Source organism: Bos mutus, chromosome 22, assembly GCF_027580195.1.
Source record: "Bos mutus isolate GX-2022 chromosome 22, NWIPB_WYAK_1.1, whole genome shotgun sequence".
Lineage (NCBI taxonomy): Eukaryota > Metazoa > Chordata > Mammalia > Artiodactyla > Bovidae > Bos > Bos mutus.
Window position 1 is genome coordinate 68,901,770 of NC_091638.1, and position 20,781 is coordinate 68,922,550.

General features: G+C 58.8%; 3 protein-coding genes across 7 annotated transcripts in view; 1 reads left to right on the forward strand and 2 right to left on the reverse strand.

Moving 5' to 3' along the window:
- NRXN2 (neurexin 2) overlaps window positions 1–4,217 on the forward strand; it is a 103,068-nt gene extending 98,851 nt beyond the window's left edge. For 3 of the 5 annotated variants that reach the window (XM_070359310.1, XM_070359307.1, XM_070359306.1), the window contains one exon: window positions 2,589–4,217. In XM_070359310.1, coding sequence (XP_070215411.1) covers window positions 2,589–3,475 — 887 coding nt within the window. In that variant the 3' untranslated portion in view covers window positions 3,476–4,217. The remainder of the gene's footprint in view (window positions 1–2,588) is intronic. The other 2 variants (XM_070359309.1, XM_070359308.1) reach the window with 1 other exon arrangement.
- A 1,164-nt stretch (window positions 4,218–5,381) lies between these two features.
- SLC22A12 (solute carrier family 22 member 12) lies at window positions 5,382–16,502 on the reverse strand. The gene is given in 16 exon segments (XM_070358987.1): window positions 5,382–5,460; window positions 6,782–6,969; window positions 8,097–8,141; window positions 9,545–9,658; window positions 9,710–9,749; window positions 10,004–10,196; window positions 10,244–10,309; window positions 10,312–10,353; window positions 10,840–11,053; window positions 11,197–11,245; window positions 12,018–12,133; window positions 12,305–12,428; window positions 14,538–14,694; window positions 14,766–14,920; window positions 15,406–15,509; window positions 16,101–16,502. Coding segments are annotated over 16 exon segments (2,088 nt in total).
- A 96-nt stretch (window positions 16,503–16,598) lies between these two features.
- Window positions 16,599–20,781, reverse strand: part of SLC22A11 (solute carrier family 22 member 11) — a 45,815-nt gene continuing 41,632 nt past the window's right edge. The window contains 1 exon segment of the mRNA XM_070358988.1: window positions 16,599–16,701. Coding sequence (XP_070215089.1) covers window positions 16,599–16,701 — 103 coding nt within the window.

Here is a 20,781-nt window from a genome sequence, read left to right on the forward strand (position 1 = left end):
TCAGGTAGGGATGGGGGACCAACTGTGTTCATCCCTAGGCTGGGAGCCAGGCCTTGGCCTCACTCTGGGCCTGGAGCCCAGTACCCTAGTGTTATAAAGCCCAGAAAATGAAAGAAACTTACCCACAGTCACATAGGAATTCATGATAGAACAGGTCTTGGCCTCCCAGGTTAAAATCGAAGCCAAGAGGTAAGCAGCCTAGCAGATTCCTGCAGGCATGGGGAGGACGAGTCAGGCCTTCTGGGGCTCCTTGTGAGACATGACCCTTCCCTGGCCTCCAAGAGCCACAGAAGAGACAGAAGAGTCCATTCAAGTAGCCTGACACTGACGCTTGGAAGTCCTGCCCACTCCAGGCCTCAGCATTCTCTTCCATGACAAGCTGGTATTGGACAGTCCCAGCCCCACAGAACATGCTTCTCTGTTCTTGGCTCAGTTTTCCAGGGTGGCTGAGCCTGTGGAAGGCCAGGTGCTCAGAGGCTTTACAATCTGGGGTGCAGGTGAGCTCCTGCCCAGGGGAAGGTTAGATCCTGGTGGGGAGAGCAGTCTGAGGAGCTTGGCGAGGCTGTGAGTTCAATAGCAAGATCTTGGCTGAGCTGGCTACTGCGACCAAGGATGGCTCTGCCAGATTGCTGGAGCTTGTGATCCAGAGGATCAACAGAGGTGTTTGAACAGCAGGGTAGAGACCAGAGCACTTTGGGTAGGGGGAGGAGGAGAAGAGGTGCCAAGACGTGGTGGTGGCACATGGCTGACCTGGCTGCATGGGACAGAGGGATCTGCCAATGGAGTCCTGAGAAGCTTCCCTTAGTCGGGGTGGGAGGCTTGTGGTGTGATCTGTATAGATCAAATGCTGCAGAGAGATCAGAGATAAGCACTCAGATAGGGGGCATGGCTTGAGCTGAGCTGGAAGGAGTACTAGAAGAGAAACCTACCACCCCCACCAGACCCAGAGCTGCCTCTCCAAGAGGAGGGAGTGCTTCCACCAGCCCCCTAGACGGGGCTCAGCTCCCTTGGGCCCCAGACCAGTGGGTTGCAGTGTTTTGGTTTGCGAGGGGTTTTCCAGGGGGCTGATGGGTGTTGTAGTTGTTGACCCAGGGGCTGATGGGAATTGTGGTCCACACCCCTGTAAGGGCTAATGAGATTTGTAGTTCTCACTCTTCAGGGCTGATGGGAATTGCAGTTTCTACCCAGGGGACCCCAGCTATCAGACCTAGGCTCCCAACCCCGAGGCCCTCCCCCGTAGTTCTCCTGGGCCCTATATTAGTGAGTACCTCCTTCCCAGATGGCTGTGTATGTATTTTCTTTTCTTTTTTTGCTTTCTTCTTCTTTCCGTTGTTTTATTATTGTTTTAACAATAATAAGAAGGCCAGAGGCAGTCAAGCCCTGGCCAGGTCCTGGCGGCCCATGGGGGTTCTGGGGAGGGGGAGGGGGGAAGTCAGTGGGGGTCAGAGGTGGAGGGTGAAGAAAGAGAAAGTTGGGGATTTAGGTTAGCTCGAGAATCATGTGTTCCTGCCCAGTTCCTTCACTCACTCCCGTCTCTCCTCACCTCCCTAACTCCACATGGCTTTTCACTACCACTCCCAAGTCCTGTGGATAGGACCTCCTCCGGTGTGTCTGTGACTCCCTGCCACTCCTCATCCCGTCCCACGTTCAATTTCTCCTCTCCCTGTGGCCAACTTGCAATTAGCTCTCAAAGCCCCTTCCCACGACCATCCCCTCCCAAGTCCTCTAACCTCTGAGGCTATTCCTACACCTCTGCCTGTCTTGTACCTCCTCCCAAGCCCCCTTCCCTCTGCTCCCTCCCTCCCTCCGACGCTGTGGACACCGAGTTATGGTAACATTCCTCAATGCCAGCCTTCACTGTGCACATTTCAGTTTTGTGTTTAATGAGGGGGAGAGGGCACAAGTGAGGGAGGAGAGTACTCTGGAGGAAGCTAGTTGTTCAGGGAGAGAAGAGTGAGGGAGGGAGATACCAAACAGATAGACAGGAAACGTTGTACGGAAAAGTTGTTTTTTCTTATTTTTTCCGGGAGAACCCGCTTACACAGCTCTGTTTGTAATTTTTTTCTTCATGCTAAAATCACACGGCCTATTTGTTGATGTAAGTTGCCTGAATTCCGTGGTATGCTATCTTCTTTTTTAAAAACAAAAGCAAAAAAAAAAAAAAAAGCAAAAAAAGAGAAAAATCTAGAAAAAGCCCTAAAAGATATTGTTGTTAGGTTTGTTTAAATGCTGCTCTTGTATCTGTTTTTAAAACCTTAAACCAGTAGAGTTTTTTTTTGTTGTTTTTTTCCATTTCTTTTCTATTTCCTTTCCTTTCTGTTCCTTTTGGTTTCTTAAGACAAACAAAAAACCAAAACCCAGAGAGCCACAGAGCCCGTGCGTGGGGTGCCCAGAGCATCCGAGCCGCTGCCCGCTTAAAGCGCAGGGCTCCGGCCGGCTGGCGGTCGGGCCCAGCCCGCTCTAGTCTCCGCCAAAGCCAATTGGAACCGATTTGGGTGTGTGAGGCTGTTATTTCTCTCTCTGTGCCGGCCGCCTGCGCCCCGGCCCTCGCTGACGCCCTGTCTTTTCTCTTCTCTCTCTTGTTCTAGGAGGAGAGTTAATATTGCCCATAATCACGGAGGACTCCTTAGACCCCCCTCCCGTGGCCACTCGATCCCCCTTCGTGCCCCCACCCCCCACCTTCTACCCCTTCCTCACCGGCGTGGGTGCCACCCAAGACACCCTGCCCCCGCCCGCGGCCCGCCGCCCGCCCGCCGGGGGCCCCTGCCAGGCCGAGCAGGACGACAGCGACTGCGAGGAACCTATCGAGGCCTCGGGCTTTGCCTCCGGGGAGGTCTTTGACTCCAGCCTCCCCCCCACGGACGACGAGGACTTTTACACCACCTTTCCCCTGGTCACGGACCGCACTACCCTCCTGTCCCCGCGCAAGCCCGCTCCCCGGCCCAACCTCAGGACAGATGGGGCGACGGGCGCTCCTGGGGTGCTGCTCGCCCCCTCCGCCCCGGCTCCCAACCTGCCAGCGGGCAAAATGAACCACCGAGACCCGCTGCAGCCCCTGCTGGAAAACCCACCCCTGGGGCCCGGGGCCCCCACGTCCTTCGAGCCGCGGAGGCCCCCTCCCCTGCGCCCCGGCGTGACCTCCGCTCCCGGCTTCCCCCATCTGCCCACAGCCAACCCCACCGGGCCTGGGGAGCGGGGCCCACCGGGCGCGGTGGAGGTGATCCGGGAGTCCAGCAGCACCACGGGCATGGTGGTGGGCATCGTGGCGGCCGCGGCGCTCTGCATCCTCATCCTCCTCTATGCCATGTACAAGTACCGCAACCGCGACGAGGGCTCCTACCAGGTGGACCAGAGCCGGAACTACATCAGTAACTCGGCCCAGAGCAACGGGGCGGTGGTGAAAGAGAAGGCCCCGGCCGCCCCCAAGACGCCCAGCAAGGCCAAGAAGAACAAAGACAAGGAGTATTACGTCTGAGCCCCCGGCACCGCGCCCCACTGCCAGCTGCCCCTCCCGGGAGAGCCCGGGAGGAGGGTGCGGCCCTCTCCCTGCCGGGGCCCTGGGGACCCACTCCCTGGCTGCCTCAGACTTCTCTCACGAAGAGGAAACGCAAAAAAAGAAAAAGGAAAGGAAAACCCCGTGCTCGTCCCCTTCCTCCTGCCGGCTGTCCGGCGCGGAGTTATCGTCCGTCCTGGGGCTGTCTGTCCCTCTCAGCTCTGCGCCCGCCGGACAGGGCACGTGCTCACAGCCCTGGGTTGATTTATTTTTTTAAGGGGGGTAGTTTTATTTTGGTGGGGTTGGGCGGGAAGGAAGGCTGGGGGTTTTGTACAGTGTCCGCTACTCGTCCTGTTCATTTCCCTCCATTTTTCTTCTTGCTCCCTCTGTTCCTCCTGCCTTCCTTCTCTCCCCGAGCCCTTCAGTCCCCACCCCAGGCTTGCTGTGTCTCTCAGTCCCCACCCTCCTTCCCCACTTCTCCTTTGTGTGTGTCAGGTTTCTCCCTTCCTTTCCTCCCTTTGGGTTTCCAGAGTCGGTGGGAGAAGGGCGGGAGGGTGGGCGGAGCGGCCCATAGAGGGGCGGGGCGGGGCCGGGGCCTGGGTGGCCTCTAGATTCCCTGGCTCCGCCCACCAGGAGGAGGGGCCTGCCTGGTGCCCCGCCCCGGGAAGGGGCTCGGGCCTGGGAAGACTTGCTCTGTTGTGTGCCGCCGGGCGACGTGCATTGATGGGGAAGCTGCTGGAGGAGCAGGGTGGGGGGCGGGTGGGAGGGGAAAGGCAAATGCAGATATATATTGAAGACAAATAATCTAGATATCGCGAGCAGCAGCCTGTGGCACCCGTTGGGCGCGGGCAGCAGGGAAGAGGGGGAGCCAGGCATAGCCCGCGGACTGCTGGGGTCACTTCTCTGCCCACAGGCTCCCTGCTCCCCCAGTTTTTTTTCTCTCTTTGTTAACAAATGTGTCTGAGTCTTGGAAAACACCCCAACCCCGGAAATGTGTGGGAAAAGAAAACAAAACTTTCCAAATCCAACGGTCCTGTGCAGTTTGTTCGGGTTGGGTGCTGTTGGGACACTGGTCTCAGCTCTGGGCTGGGATCTGGGCCCAGACTGGAGCCCATGAGAGCTGGTAAGTAGCGCCCAAAGGTTTGAGTTGAGCATGACTTTGAGCTCCTTGAGGCGGCTTGTCTTTGTCTCACCCTCACGTCCCAACAGGTTGGGGACAGAGGCAGGGGACAGCCCCCAGCCCTGAAAGCGATGACTGGTCTCTGGCCCCACTGGCCACGGACCTTAGTTTCTCTCAGTGCCTGTGTGTGTGCTTAGTCGTGTCTGAGTCTACGACCCCATGGACTGTAGCCCACCAGGCTCCTCTGTCCATCGGATTCTCCAGGCAAGAATACTGGAGTGGGTTGCCATTTCCTACTCCAGGGTATCTTCCCTAGCCGGGGATCCAACCCGAGTCTCTTGTGTCTCCTACGTTGGCAGGCGGACTCTGGGGGTGGACAAATCCCGAAGTGGGAGCATCCTTTTGCCCTCTAGTGGCTAGAAAGGTGGTGGCTGCATGTGCGTGGGGAGTGGGGGGGACAGCCTTGACACAGCCCTCGGGGGAGGTAATGTTATTCGTGGGTGGGAAGAGCTTCAGCTGCTAGTCCAAGGTCTCAAGGTGGGTCAGTATCTGAGTCCAAATTTTCCCCCAGTTCCGCCTAACTCCGGGGTCTCTGCCCCTTTTACATCTCTGGAGTTTGGACCTTGCCCCCCACTGGCTGACAGTGGGTAGCCCCTGGGGCTGCAGGTGGGAGAAGGGTCCATACACCTCAGACCAGCTGTTTGCTTCTTCATGGGGACACGAAAGGTCCCCAGGGTCCCAGACATGCGCAGATGGGTCTGTATTTGTTCATCCACTTGGTCGAAAGAAGCCGAGACTCTCAAGGTGGAGGTTGTACATGAGGGCCCGTGCATCCTCGGTTGTACTCCTGCATCCTCGGGAGTGTGGGTGAGTCTGCATCTGCCAGGGGGCCACGCTGGAGCACCAGGCTTTTGGAGACAGGACTCAGCCACATTCTATCACTCAGGTCTCCTCTGCCTTCTGCTTGGTGGGTCTTGCCCCCCACCCCGCTGCTCCAGGCTCTGCCTTCTCGAGCTCTTGGCTCATCGTCAGCCTTCATCGCCCTACTTTATCGCCCTCCTTCATCGCCCTATTGTGCTTCCTGAACTTCCACCCCCGGCCAGCGCATTCTTGCAACAGTTTCATAAGACTGGTCCTTGTTTAGGCCTGGACACCTCCCAGCGTCCTTGGGCTCAATGCCCACCGGAACCCCATCCAGATCCACCTCATCTCCCCCCGCATCCCTCCATTCTGCGATGATGCTTTTGTGATGGGACCCTTCCCCTCATGGGGTGTGTCCCAGTGGCCCTTGAGAGTCCTCCGTCCACCCCGAGTCCTAACAGGGTGGGAGAGTGAGTCCTCCCCCAGCCGCCCCAGGGGGTGGATTTCCATGGACTTGACCTCTCTCCTGAACCAGTCACCAGGAAGGAGGGTTGGGCCTCGCTTGTCTCCTACTGCTCACAGTCTTGGAGGGCAGACTCACTGAGGTCAGCTGTCACCCTCTGCGGGAGCCTGTGCGAGGCCAGATGCGGGGCAGCCTTGTCAGGATGTCTTGTCCCTGTGCTGGTGATGGCCTCACCCCAGGGTCTTCTGCTGCTGCTCTCCCTGTCCAAGGAGTAGAGACTTATCTCGGGTTCTCCTGCCCCCATCACCACTAGCCAAAGAAAACAAACACAGGAGGCAGGCATTCCTTGGTGTCAAGAAGGGAACATCCTTACTCCAGAAATTTCTAGAGTGGCCTCGAACAGTCTATCGGAGTAGGGGATCAGAAAGAAGGACAGTGCAGGACTTGGAAGATGGACTCCCTTTTGACTCATTGCCGTGTGGCTGTGCGATTGTGTTTTGCTCTCTGTGTGAGGCAGCTAAGAGCCCTGCCACCCAAGGACTCAGTAGTGAGGAAAGACTCCTGGCCTCTGCCACTCACTCAGTGTGCTTGTCTGTAAGAGACAGTCCCCTTGGTCTTAACCCCTTCATCCTGTGCATCTGATGTTGAACTTACCGCCTGGGCCTGACCTGGGCTCCTGGTGTCTGGCTGGGCTGGCAGTGACCCCCAGGAGAGTCTGAACAGCATGGGGATGGGTGAAATTCTGCGTACCCTGCTCCTGGACACTGATACTTGCAGGGATGTGTCAGGAGATTCTAGGGGGTGGGAGGGGAGAACAAAGGACGGGGTTGGGGAAGAAGCTTACAGTGAAGCCTGGCTGACACCTTTGACTGTGAAGACCTGCACTGGCCAGGCAGGCCCCCAGGTGTGGGAACGCAAGCTCAGCCAGCGCGGGGGCTTTTTGGGCACGAGGCCCTCCTGGCAGTGGATGTGGAGCCTGTGTGGCCGGCGCTGCCCCTCCTCACACACCTCCCGGGTGAGCTGCAAGCCTGGCTGGAGGCAGGAGAATCGCCAAAGTGGGTCTTGAGGCATTTTCCTGTCCCCGCTGCCTGGGGCTTCTACTGCTATGATGGGGGGAGTGGGGGAAGGAGACTGAAGGGGTGCCTGGCAGGGGTGCCCTGCAGGGTGCCTAGCAGCTGCTGGGCCAGAAGCTCCCTGTGATGGATATCAAGAGGGAGGGTGCATCCCAGGTGAAGGCCTGCTGCTCGGGTGGCAGAGCCCAACTGATTGCAGGCCTGTGGTTGCTGCTGAGGAAGGCCCCTTTGCCCTTGGCAGGGCACTCACTCCACCATGGTGATGACACTTTCTCCCTCACTGCCCCAGAGGGCCAGGGCCCTGGGCCTCCCAGCGTCCGGGTCCTGCTAAGTGAGGCTTCCCAAGTGGTGCTAGTGGTAAAGACCCTGCCTGCCAATGCAGGAGATGTAAGAGACATGGGTTTGATCCCCGGGTCAGGAAGCTCCCCTGGAGGAGGAAATGGCAACCCACTCCAGTATTCTTGCCTGGAGAATCCCATGGACAGAGGAGCCTGGTGGACTACAGGTCATGGGATTGCAAAGAGTTGGGCACAACTGAAGTGGCTGAACATGCACACACGAGTTAAGTGAGGAGTGCCGTGTGGGCACTAGGTGGGCCCCCCTGGGTCCTGGCAGGCTGAGACCACCTGGAAGGACCAGGCGCAAGGCCCTTCTGAATATGGGCAGACAGACGGCTCTGAGCACTTGCTGAGCTGGAAGACACCCTCGGGGAGACGAGGAGTCATCTTCCACCAGCCCTGGGGTCTGCCTTCTGGAAGCCTCTGGCCACCCTGGGGCCCTAAGGAATGCTAAGCAAGGGGAAGTAAGGCAGCGGGGGCTCAGTTGGGCAGCAGGTGGACAAGACAGAAAGTCCAGGGCAGGGGGCACAGCCTCATCTTTGGGTATCTTTACCAATGCGATCCCCGCCCCATCCCCTTTGTCCTGGGGTCTTCACTGGAGGCAGATAGCTAAAGGTCAGGACCTCCCAGAGGCCCAGGCAGAGAAGACCAAGCCAGGGAGTGAGCCCATCTCCTGGGGCCAGGGAGCTGCTTCCTGATCTCCCGATAGCCTTCTCATGTGTGTGCCCACGTGTGCGTGTGTACACACCACTGATGTGTGTGTGTAGAGGTGTGTGGCGCTCTGCTGAGGCACCTGGAAGCAGAGACACAGGCAGACCAGAGAGCACCTGAGCTCAGGTCAGGGGAGGCTCAGCAGATGGCATGGCTGCTTGAGGCCTGCTGGGCACCCACGTGTGTGTGAGCTGGGCCATGAGAGCTCAGGGGTCATCCCTTTCCATCTGAGCCCTTGTCCCTGGTTTCCCTGTAAGTGGTGCCAGTGCAGGGGTTCTGGATGGTTCTCAGATGGTGTCTGTGCCCTCCAGAAGCTTCACCGAGCGCCGGGATTGTGAGGCCTGAGCGCAGGCTGGAGGGTAGTGGCCAGAGCTGGCTCCGGAGACCTTCGGACCTGGCTCGACTGCTGACGCTGCCCCCGTTTAGCTCGGTGTCACGGCAGTCAGTTTCTGTGAGCCTTGGTTTTCCCGCACGTAAATGGGGCCACATCTGCCTCAAAGGCTTCAGGAAAAGATGCAACGAGATGATGCCTTGAGGCGTCCAGCCTGGTTGGTGCCTGGTCCACAACAGAGGCTGGAAAATGCAGCCCCTGGCTGGCACTCAGGGTAGGAAAGCTGGCCCGGGAAAGGGTGGCCCCAGCAAGGAGTCCCCACTTCCCCTTCCAGGCAGACCCTGGGGCACATCACAGAGCCGGAGAGGGGCAGTTGTTCGTTCCTTTATTCGCTCTCTCATCTCCCTCGCACCACTGCCCCTCTGCTCTAGGGGAGCTGGGGACATGGAGACACCCCACCCTCTGGGAACTCACAGGCTGGTAGGCTGGGGGACAGGTGTGTGGTCACAGCCATGTGAGAATTTCACTAAAGCCCTGTGTTGGGCCCTGGGTCTCGGAGGAGGCGGGGGTTGTTGTCAGGGAGAGAAGGTGGCAGAGGCTATCCAGACAGAAGACATGGCCGGGTGGCTGGAGTTGGGAGGGCATGGGAGGGACTGGAGCCATCTTTCTGATGAAGCTGAGGATATGAGACTTCACTGTTGCTCTTGCAGAGCCCCTGGGGTGCAGTGAAAAGCTGGCGAGGTTGTGAGGGGCTGGCGGTCAGCCTCCCAGCTCAGGGGCAGTGAGCGGTGAGGAAGCACGTGGTTGACTGCGGGCTCTGCTCCTCTCTGCGGCCTTGAGGGAGGGGCAGGTGACGGTGTACCGGGCAGACTCCTGCCAGTCACACCATCCTTTGCCCTTTCTGTGTTGGAGGCGGCTCCTTAGACAGTGCAAGGCCAGGCTCAGCTGGAGGGGCAGCCCCCAGGCCCTCTGGAAAGGAAGGCCATTGCTGTCCTTCTGCCGAGAAGTCATCCCATCGCAGGCTTCCCAGGAGGCCCAAAACCCTGTGGATTTCAGGACAGGGCGTCCCTGGAAGCGTGTTGCCTTCTGTACCACTCTGTTCAGGAAAGACACGGAGGGGTTGTGTCTCGTGGGTGCAAGTTACTACTCCTGACCTGTGTCTGTCCTGAGGACTCGGGAGATACGGCTGCCCTGCTCTTGGGCACGTGATGGGGGATGGATGGGGAGTGACGCCCCCGATAGGCATCTCGGGGCTTTAGGAGTAGAGTCTGGGGCCCATGAGAATGTCCAGTACCACTACCACACCCTCAGCTCTCCACCTCACAAAATGCTGCCCCCTTGACCTGTCTCAAGGTGGAGCTGGGGGTAGGTGGGCCACTCAGGTCTCAAATGGCGGAATGAAGGGCAGGGGACCAAGTCCACACTGTCAGCTGGGAGACTGAGCCCTGGGTCTCTAGTCTCCCAAAGAGGCGCTGTGTGACTCCAGGCCAGTCCTGTCCCTCTCTGGGCCTCTGCTTCTCCCTTTGTCTGGCAATGGGGGTGGGTGGCCAGGCCTGCCCTGTTCTGGGGCTCCAGGGAGGGCGGAGGGAATGGTCGGGGATGCGTCCACTCACTGGATGGTGTTGGGCAGCGTCAGGTTCTGGGTTTCGGGCAGCACCAGCAGCGCAGCCAGGCCGCTCCGCACGGGTACCACCCCGCACACCAGCAGGGGCAGGGAGTCGCCATAGATGCGCAGCAGCCGGACTAGAGGCCCCAGGATGGCTCCTGCTTGGGTGGCCATCTGGCACAGGGCCCCAGGGGAGGCCACGCCCACAGCACCCTCCCAGCCCGGAAGTCCCGCTTCTGTGGGCCTCACCTGAGCACAGTGGGGAAGACCTCGGCAGTGTAGATGGCGAAGCAGGTGAAGGCAACCCCCACTCCCCGAGCCCCAACACGGCGAGGGCTGAGCATAGGGCCCCCATCCCTGTGGATAGAAATGGGGTTGGCAGGCTTGTTGGCGGGGGTCCCAGGCTTTCCCCATGATCTTCCAAATGTCTGCTTGTCACCTCCACCTGGGTGTCCCCAGACCTCACACATGCACTGTGTCCTAAGTGACGACATTCCCTGCCCCACCACCCCCCGCCCAGTCTGCTCCCACCCAGACTCCCAGATCCAGACCCTGGGAGTCCTCCTCCACCCCCTCCATTTCTCTGCCCTTCCCAACACGCCTCCCCCCCAGTCCCAGCAATCTATCACAGTTATTATTCTGTCTCCACAATTTTTCATGATGCTGTCCAGTGTGGACCGCCACCATCTCGTCCAGACGGCCCAGCAGCCTCCTTCCTAAGTGGGCCCTACTCTAGTCCAGTGCCCTCTTGATGGGGAAAAAGAGGTCTCTTTTCGTGGCCTAAGCTCTCGCAGGTAGGGAACCTCTGGCTGCAGCCACGTGCATCCAGGCCCGCCTGCTCACCGCGGGGCACCATCGCGTTGGCCAGGATGCAGAGCCCCGCCAGCACCAGGATCACAGCCTGTGTGGGCCGGCGGCCCAGGTGGCCCAGCAGCAGCAGGGTGCCGACCTTAGGGGGGATGTCCGCGACCACAATAAGGGCTTGGAGCAGGAAGATGTTGCTGCCTAGGGCCTGCAGGTCCAGGATCAGGCCATAGAAGGTGAAACCAAGGGCAAACTTGAGGGTGGGGGTGCGCAGGTGAATTCAGGCTGGGGATGGGGCAGCTGCTTTGCTCTCCGACCTGCTTCCAGCCTCCCCTACTGGCTCTGTACCCATTGGTGGGGTGGTCGCTATGGACTACATTTCCCAGGTTCCCTTGCCAGTGCCGCGTCTCCTGAGCTTTGGCCAATGGGAGGCACTGGGGAGAGACTGGAGGCAGGACTAGGGCAAAGCTGAAGTGTTGCTCCCTCTCCGGGCACCTTGTTGCCAGTGGCTGCGTCCTCTCCATGGCTCCAGCTTCCACTGACCAGCCCCTTTCTCTGTGGTCCTGCCTCCTGGTCTCTGATAACCCCTTTCCCTCCTCTCTGGTTCTTCCAAACTAGGGTTCGTGCGTGCATGCTAAGCTTCATCAGTCGTGTCTGACTCTTGTGATCCTATGGACTTAGCCCACCAGGATCCTCTGTCCATGGGATTCGCTAGGCAAGAATACTGGAGTGGGTTGCCATGCCCTCCTCTGGGGAATCTTCCCGACCCAGGGATAGAACCTGGGTCTCTTACGTCTCCTGCATTGGCAGGGGGGTTCTTTACCACTAGCGCCACCTGGGAAGCCCCAGGGTAGATGTGCCTTTCTGCCGCTGAGTTCTCCAACTGCCTCCTCTGTCTGTTGGGCTCTGTGGTTCTCCCAGCAACTTTGCTATGTATCCTCCTTGCTAATCTCTCCTGTTGACCTCTCCCGGCCTGAGTCCTCCTGGCCCTGGGCAGTTTCCTGTGGGAGCCTGATGGAGGGAGTCGATGCTGCAGGCCTGGTCTTAGAGGCCCTCTCAGCCAGTGGGGCCAGTAGAAGAGTCAGCACAGCCAGTGGATGCCAGCAGAGCTCTGACTCCAGGCTCCCTGGCTGCTGGTGGCCCAAGGGTCAGCCAGAGGCGGAGGTTGGGGCCGGGTGGGGTGGGGGTCGTTAAGCGCACACTAGAGGGGCATCTACCCGCACAGGATGAAGACACAGGTCCGGAGGCCCAGTCCAGGAGTGTGGAGCAGAGCGACCAGGCTGCCAGGAGTCTGGCTCACACTCAGCTCTTCCTGCTTGGCTGAGCGCAAGACCTGGATGGAGGGTGGGGAGGGTTGTCAGCATGCGGTCAATGGCCTGGCCCTCCTCCCTACGACCCCCATCCTGGGGGCCTGGGGCCCTCCGTCCGTCTGCCAGGGACCCTGTTCAGGGACAGGAGAGGGTCTGAGGGTTGAGCCCTGGGGGAAGGCCCAGCCTCGCCTCACCTCGACGGTCAGCGCGTCCCCCACTGCCCTCTTCCCGCTGATGGTGGCCACCTTCTGTAGCTCCCGCAGGCCCCGCTCCAGCCTGCCCGTAATAAGGAGCCATCGTGCCGACTCTGCCAGCCACCTGGGGTTGGAGAGAGGGAGGAGAGCAGGAGGTCTCTGCCTGTGCCCCCCAGGGCCTGGCCTGCACGAGCCTCTCTGCCCCTTCTGCCAAAGGAGTGGCCTCACTGGCTGCCCCAGGCTCAGGGTGGCTGAAGTCGGGGGGCAGGGGGGTTGGCAAGCAGCAAAGGGCGCTGGCTGCGGGGGCCAGGTCCTTTCTGCCTCCTCCCTCTCTTGGGCTGGGGTTGGGGGTCCCTGTCCTTCCTTCCTGCCTCCCTCCTGACCCCGAGGCCCTTCCCCCGGCCTCACCTGGGAGCCAGGGCTGGGAGGGCCTGTGTGCAGTGAACACGCCCCTGATGGCTCCAGGACCGCCGTCCTGCAGGCCCACCAGGGGCCCCACTGTCCAGCCTTCCTGAACGTCACAGGGCCCTCCTGCCCGCCTTTCACCCCATGGCCACTCCTTCCTGCCTGAGCTGGCCCCTCCCCTGGAGCCCCTTCCTGCAAACATCCTCACACCCATGGTGGGGCTCAGACCCCCTCCACCTGCACCATTAGTCACCAGCGCCCGTCGCCTCTAGCGCCCCCTGCAGGCGACCAGCCCACGGCCCTTGCCTCACTTTTGGCCCATTCGCCCATGCCAGGCAACAGTCACCACCTCCTGGGTGCCAGTCAGCCCCACGCCTCCCAGCGCCCCCTCCCTGTGGCAGGACCCAACCCATAACACTAGTTTGTCTCCCAGCCCCTCAACATCAAGCCCAGACCCCCTGCACCATCCAGGCTTCGGACCCCTTTCCGTGCCCACCACCCCGCACGGGCTCCTGCCGCTGGACACAGGTGCCCCAGCCAGACACGCTCCCCCCGCAGCAGGTGGGGCCCTGAGGTCCTTGGGGGTTTGCAGAACCAGAGAGAGGGATTAAAGCGCACATCAGAGGTAGAGTTGACAAGACCCCGTGACCTGCTGGACTAGGTGTGCGGGAGCCGTGAAGGAGAGGGAGGTGTCAGGGCGACTCTGACTCCAGTACCTGTGGGTGGGGGCTGGTGTCAACGCTGGGGAGGCCCCGGGGAGGAGCGGGTCTAAGGAGATGCCACGTTTGTGATGCTGAGACAGTAGAGATGGGGACGTCACCCAGGTGGCTGGAGGCCGTGGAGAGGCAGGCCGGGGCGGGGTGGGGGCCTGCAGCGTTTGGAGAAGGAGAGCCATGGGCACAGGGGCGGTCCTGGGAGAGGACAGCGGTGCCCTTTCATGGGCTGCAGGGCCCGAGCGACAGGTGGCCGGGCAAGGGTGGCGGGGTCATTGGCGTAGGTTGGCATGTGCAGACGTGTCTCACGACGAGAAATTGGGTTGGAAGAGAAGCAGAGAAGCTGGTGGGAACTGAGCGGCCATGGGGTCCCCTCCTCAGATGGGCCCCCTAAACTGAGTGGTCTGTGATACTCTGATGTATGGGATTTCTCTCCTGCTCATTGCTGTCTCCCCGGGCACAGCCAGGGCCCCGACTGTGCTGGTACTCAGTGGCCATTTGTTGGAGTGATGAAGTAGTGGAGTCACAAACGCATGTGTGCCCATAGCCCCTGCGTGGGCCTGTCTGCCAGGGCAAGCGGGCCAGCATCAGCACCGGGCCCTGGAGTCCGCCTCACTGACCTCTGCCCTTCACTCTCATGATATGGGGGCCAGTCTGCCAACCCCTAAGGCCGCCGGCCGGGTAGAGGTACCTCTGCTCAGAGCTGCTGCATGAGATGTGATTGCCTCCTGCTCTGAGGAGTGACTGTGTTCTCAGAGTGCTGTGTGTGGTGTGTGTGTGTGTGTGTTGTAGCTTTGCATCCCATCCGCCCCGACCTGGCCTAGTGCTGCCAGGCCTGGCACAAAGGAGGGGCTCAGAATACGTGCCCGGAGGCACACATGCCAAGGCAGGCAAGGACAGGGGAGGGGACAGGCTGAGAGGTGATGGGCAGGGAGGGGGAGGAGACGCCTGGGAGGAGCAGGGGAAGGAGAGGCCCTGCGTCGGGGTGTGGGGGGTGTGGGGAGCTGGGGCCATGCCAGGCTCCTGTGGCTCCCCTCTGGCTTTCTGCATCCCAGGCCTCTTCGCCCAGGGTGGAGGGTGGATCTCCTGCAGGGAGGGAGCTGGGCGGCACCCACCAGGAGTACACAAAGCAGAGGAAGCAGGGAACGGAGACAGCCAGCTGCTGCAGCACGCCATAGGCCACCGCAGCCAGGAGGACCCGGCCGAAGGTGTAGCCCAGGGAGTTCAGAGTCACCACCAAGACGTGGGCTTGTGCTGACGTCCACTCTGCCACTGCAAGACCAAGTGGGTCGGCCTGGGAGCCCGCAGTAGCCTCCCCTGCCCAGCCAGGGTCGGGGACCTACGGAGAATGAAGGTGTTCAGCGTGGTGCCCACCACGGTGAAGGCCGCCAGGAAGCGGAAGAGGCAGTACATGGAGAAGGTGGGAGTGAAGGCAGCCGCCGTGGCTGCCACGGCCACCTGAAGGTGGATCCAGGTCAGCACCCGCCGGCGCCCAAACCTGTGGCATGCACGCGGGGAGGGTGGCCGGGTCCACGGGGTGCCACGGCGCTGGCCGTGGGGGTCTGGACCGCTGGAGCCCGCCCTCTGCTTGCCCACTGAGCAACTCCCGGGTCCAGACCCACATTCTGCATCCACAGAGAGGGCTTGTGAGCACAGGAAGCGGCCCCTGAGGCACTGGGCAGGGGGTGAGCTCCCCGTCAGCAGCGGCAGCCAAGCAGCAGCTGGTCAGCCAAGCAGCAACCTGTGGCTGAGCAGGCTTTAGCAGTGAATGTTTGATGAGAACAATGACCTTTCATGGCCCCAGAGGGGAGTCCATGAGGCCGAGGCCCAGAGAGGGACTGAGCTTGCTCAGCAGCACAGCTGGAGGGTCTCAGGAGAAAGACCCACATCAAATGGAGTTTTCTCCCCAGACCCGCCAGCTCAGGGCCAGTCAGGGCCCGGGGTCTTGGGGCACAGCGGCAGCGAGGGGACCAGGCACCTCACCTGTCAGAGACTTGGCTGCACACAGCCGCTCCCACTGGGTTCCCGGCCAGGTAGATGGACTGCGCCATGGGCCTCAGGGCCTGAGCGTCACACACCAGGTCCCACTGGTGGGAGAGGAGGGGGCCGGGGATCTGAGCTCAGGAGGCGGGAAAGGGGCCGGTGAGGGTGCTAGATGGGAAGGCCCAGGGAGCTAGGGCTGGGTGTCCGGCCCGGTGACCTTGGGGGTCATCACCCCTTGCCTAAGCCCCTCCTTAGCTCCCTGTTGCCCCAGGTCCGGGGTCAGGCCCTCTCTGGGCTCATCCGCCGCCTTGCCAGGCCCTTCTACAGCAGCCACCCACGCTGGCACCTTCTCCCGGCTTTCAGAGGCCGCTTCCCTCTGTTTCATAGAGTCCCCTTCCTGCTTGCTGGGTGGGCGCCTCTCCTGTCTCCCACATCCGCTGGAGGTTGCCTCTGGGAACCCAGTGACTCTTTGCGGAGTGCCCCTGAGGCTCCTGCAAGCTCATTCCTGCCATCAACCCTGGTAGGACGATGCGGCCAAGGAACTGGAAGCTGCCTGTGAATGTGGAGGCCAACGGTGGTGGGACTCCCCCTGCCATCCCTCAGGACTGGGCAATTTTGAATCCAGCCAACTGTGATCTGTAACTTTGGCCTCTAGGGTGTCAGGGCTTGGGGAGGGTCTGAGGGGAGGCCCCTGCCTTGGTCACAATGGTGGAGGTGAAGGCGCTGCGGTCGCAGACCCAGCTGTCCACACACGGCTCCGTGTCGGCCTCGCTCCAGTTGGTGGCCGTGGCGTTGGGGTCCAAGAGCTGCCACTGTGGGTGGCGGAAGCGGCGACACTGGTGGGGCCCACGGCTGGGGCCTGGTGGGATGGAAACAGCCAGGAGGGCCTGGGGGTCCAGGGCCCTGGGGACACTGGCCTGGGCCGTGCTGTTGTCCAGGAGGGGCACCCAGCAGCGGTGGCTGGGCGCGGCGGCTGAGAAGTTCTCCAGTACATTCTGAGGGGCGAGCCACGTGATGGGGACCACCAGGGCCACCATCTGGAGAACCTGGAACCGGCCCCGGCTGCCCACTCGGTCCAGGAGTTCAGAAAAAGCCATGGAGCCTGCCTGGAGGCGCCCACCTCACAGAGGCTGCCCAGGGCATGGCAGCAGTGCCCGCCATGCAGATTCAGCCTGGGGGGTCTCTGGGTGCCGTCACTCAGGGTGGCTCTGGCTGGGACCTAAGTCTATGAGGTGTGACCTTGAAGCCACCAGCACCTCCCCAGAGACACAGCTGCCCCTGGACCTCTGGGAGAAGCTGGATTGGGGAAGTGGGGAAAGAGGAGGCTGAAGTCACTCAGGCTGGGGTCACTGTGACCAGGTGACGAAGAGGGCTTCGTAGTCACTTCCTCGGGTAAAGTTTAACCCAGCTCTGGGGGAGGGACAGATTCAGAGGTCCCGCAGCTCCCACCCTGCGTGGGCTGGGCGGCCTCAGCTCTGCCCTTCTGCACCCCTGCCGCCTCGTACCTGCCTGTGCCAGGGGCACTGAGGGCTGACCCAGGAGAGGCGCTGCCCGGGGTCCTCTCAACCTGGGGGCTGGCGTGAGGCTGGAGCAACATCCGTGCTTTGTGAGGACTCTGTGTGTGTGTGTGTGTGTGTGTGTGTGTGTGTAGCCGGAGTCACCAGCAGGCATCCAAACCCCATGCGTCCCAGCCAGCGTGGCCCAGCCCCCCACCCACGGCCCCTCCCTTCCACATGTCTGCCGTCATTAATGCCCTCCCCTCCACCGCTTTGCTCTCTTGAGTCTTTCAGTGTCTCCAGGCACCCTGTGGGTTCCTCAAGTTCAGCATCACCCCAAGATCTCTGCCCCCTCCCCAAATCCACTCCTCGATCCCTAATCTTATTTCACATCTCCCGCACCCCACCTGTCAACCCCTCCAGTGGCCGAGCCCTGCTAACTCCTACCCCACCTCTGTGTCTCTACAGCTGTCCCCTCCCTGGTCTCCCTGCCCCTGTTCCTGTCCCTTCAGCCCATCCCCACACTACAAAACCCTCCTGTTGAATCCTGCTTAAAAGCCAGGGGCCCCCCTCTCAGCAGTGCAGCAGGAGCTGGCCAACCTCCCACAGCCGAGGTGGGGTGGGGAGCAGTGCACGCTGGGTGGGGGACTCAAGAAAGACTGGACCCGAGCCAGGAGAGACCTCCTTGGTTGCAAGGGGGTTGATTGTCCAGGTTAAAGCCAGAGGCCACATTCCCAGGTGGTGTTAGTGATAAAGAACCTGCCTGCCAATGCAGGAGATATAAGAGATGCGGGTTCGATCCCTGGGTCGGGAAGATCCCCTGGAGGAGGGCACAGCAACCCTCTCCAGTATTCTTGCCTGGAGAACCCCAGGGACTGAGGAGCCTGGGGGCTGTGGCCCATAGTGTCACAAAGAGTCAGACGTGACTGAAGTGACTTAGCATGCTTGCATGTATACACGAGTACACAGATGCATGTGCCTATGTGTGTACACGAGTGCATGGATGTGTGTGCACATCTATGTACGAGTGTATTCAAGTGCGTGTGTGACATCTGGCAGGTAGATGGTGGGCAGTGGAGCAGCGATGGTGACCCAGCTTGTTCTCATGTGTTTTGGGTGTGAGACCGCCCCTCCCCCACCCACTACTTCTTTCTGTCTTGCCCACTCTTCCCTCTGCTCATTCATGTAGTTCACAGGTACAACCTCTTCACCTCCCTGGCCTCTGTGCCCCAACCCACCCACTCCCACGAACACCCTGTATTGGCCCAGTGGGCTCCTGCCATTGCTCAGACAGTGCCCCTAGCCTGAAATGCGGTCTCCTGGCTCACCCTGGGCCACATCCTGCCCGTACCATAAGACCCTCCTCCTCCAGGGAGCTCTCCTTGCTTACTCCTGCCTCCCCCTGGAGCTCAGAGTGGGCAGTGGAGCCCCATCTTCACACCGTCCTGCACTTTCTGTTATTGTCCAGCTGGCCTCATTTCCATCTGGTTCATGTTGGGCAGAAACCCTTCTTTAGAGCATTCTTGGAACCCAGGTTTGGACAGCAAACAAAGGTTCCATGAAGACATGCTTCAACTGGTTTTAAAAATAACTTCTTCCCCCACCCCCCATAATAAAATTAATGTATGCACCTTCCAAAAAATTCAGAAAATATTGAAAGGTAATAAGAAAAGGAAGATCACTCCTAAAGTCACCAACCATGATCACCACTGGTAACACTTTGGTGTGAATACTTCCACACACTATTTTAATCAATGTGAGTTTGATCCCTGAGTTGGGAAGATCCCCTGGAGCAGGAAATGGCAATGGCACCCCACTCCAGTATTCTTGCCTGGAAAATTCCATGGACAGAGGAGCCTGGCGAGCTACAGTCCACGGGGTCACAAAGAGTCAGACACGACTGAGCGACTGAGCACAGCACAGCACGTTCTGCTTCAGAAGCTTGGAATGGAAACTAAGCTTAACATCTTTTGTAAAATCCAAGCGAAAGTGTTACGAAGGTTTTTTTTTTTTTTTTTCCATTTTCATCTTATTCATGATTAAAAAAAAATTATTGGAATATAGCTGATTTACAATGTTGTATTAGTTTCGGGTATACAGCATAGCGATTCAGCTTCATATATATATATATACTTATTTTTATACAGATTATTTTCCCTTACAGAATATTGAGTAGCGTTCCCTGTGCTGTGTAGCAGGTTCTTCTTGGCTCTCTATTTTATATGTACTAGTGTGTATGTTAACCCCAAGCTTCTAATTTATCTTCGGCCCCTCTTGCATTTCTTCTTAGGTCACCCTAAGTCTGTTTTCGAAATCTATGAGTCTTATCCATTTTGTACGTAATGGATAAGATTATGTACATCCATATACATGCATTGGAAACCAAAGTCCTAACTACTGGACAGTCCCAACTTAGCTCTTTTAAAAAATATTTATTTTTCTGCGATGGGTCTTGGTTGTGGCACACAGGATCTTCAGCCTTCATTGCGGCCCTGGGACCTAGTTCCTTGATCCGGGGTGGAACCCGGGCCCCTTGCGTTGGGAGTGCTGCGTCTTAGCCACTGGGCCAGCAGGGAATCCCTTTTAGTGCTTTTCTAAATGTGAGAAAGTGCATGAGTTTGAGTTCATAAAAAATTCCTCCTGAAAGTAGCTAATTATCAGAATGCCTTTTCTGCAAGGTTTCCAGGGCATAAAGTACCTCATGTTGATCTTTGGCCTCAATTTTTTTTAGGACTATTGTAGGTCCGAGACTATAGTGGCTAATGACTTGATTCTTGTAGAACTGGACGGTAGGCAACATTCTTTATTTTACAGTCCCTTCCCTTTCGATCCTAATTCCGACCAAGGTTTAGAAGGTGTTCTGTGTCCAGTTTGTCCAACCACGCTAGGAATGCTCATTTCAGGGTCAGGCAAGGATTTTGCTGATCGGCCTCTCAGTGTGCTCTTCCTGGATTAGGCCCTTCTGGTGCCTGCATGCCCAGTCGTGGCCAACTCTTTACAACCCCGTGGACCCGCCAGGCTCTTCTGTCCATGGGATTCTCCAGGCAAGAACACTAGAGTGGGTTGCCACTCTCTTCTCCAGGGGATCTTCCTGACCCAAGGACTGAAGCCCCGTCTCTTGTATCTCCTGTATTGGCAGGTGGATTGTTTACCACTGAGCCATATGGGAAGCCCTAGGCCCTGTTAACAGTAGCCAAAAGCCTCTGTCTTACTAGTTTCTGTGGTTCAGGAAATGGTTCTGCCTTGTTGCTTCTTCCCGTGTTTAGTCGCACTACCACTGATCTTATAGAGCTGGATATTTTATATATCGTTTCAAGGCCTCTTGTGTGCTGTGGGTTCCGTCATGTCTGACTCTTTGTGACCCCTTGGACTGTAGCCCACTAGGCTCGTCTGTCCATGGGATTTCCCAGGTGCTGTGGCCCCACAGCAAGTAGGCATCGAAAGTGGTCGACGCACAGTCTGGGAAAAAGAAACTAGAGACAGAAAGAAAGTTTTAAAGATGGGACTCAGGGACTCCAGACCTCTTGGATCAAGAGCCCTGTTCCTCGGAGCCACATCCGTTTTATTTAGTTTCTTGGCAAGCAGAAATTATCTGCAGTGCTACAATGAAGTCAGCCTCCTGTGTCCCCAGTCACGTCTCCCGTTTTATTGATTACTTTAAACTATCTTTGTTATTTTCTTGTACAGGGGCTATCACCTGGCTGGAGGTCATAGACCCGCACATGCCTTGGGCAAACATCTTAGTGTGTGCACAAGCAGCGTTCTGAACTTGCGCTGACCCGGCGTTCCAAGGTCCACACTACGTTTTTCCTTAGCAGGGCATGACAACTCCAACTGATCAACCTGATATACTTTTATTTGGGTTATGCTGTACTGCTAT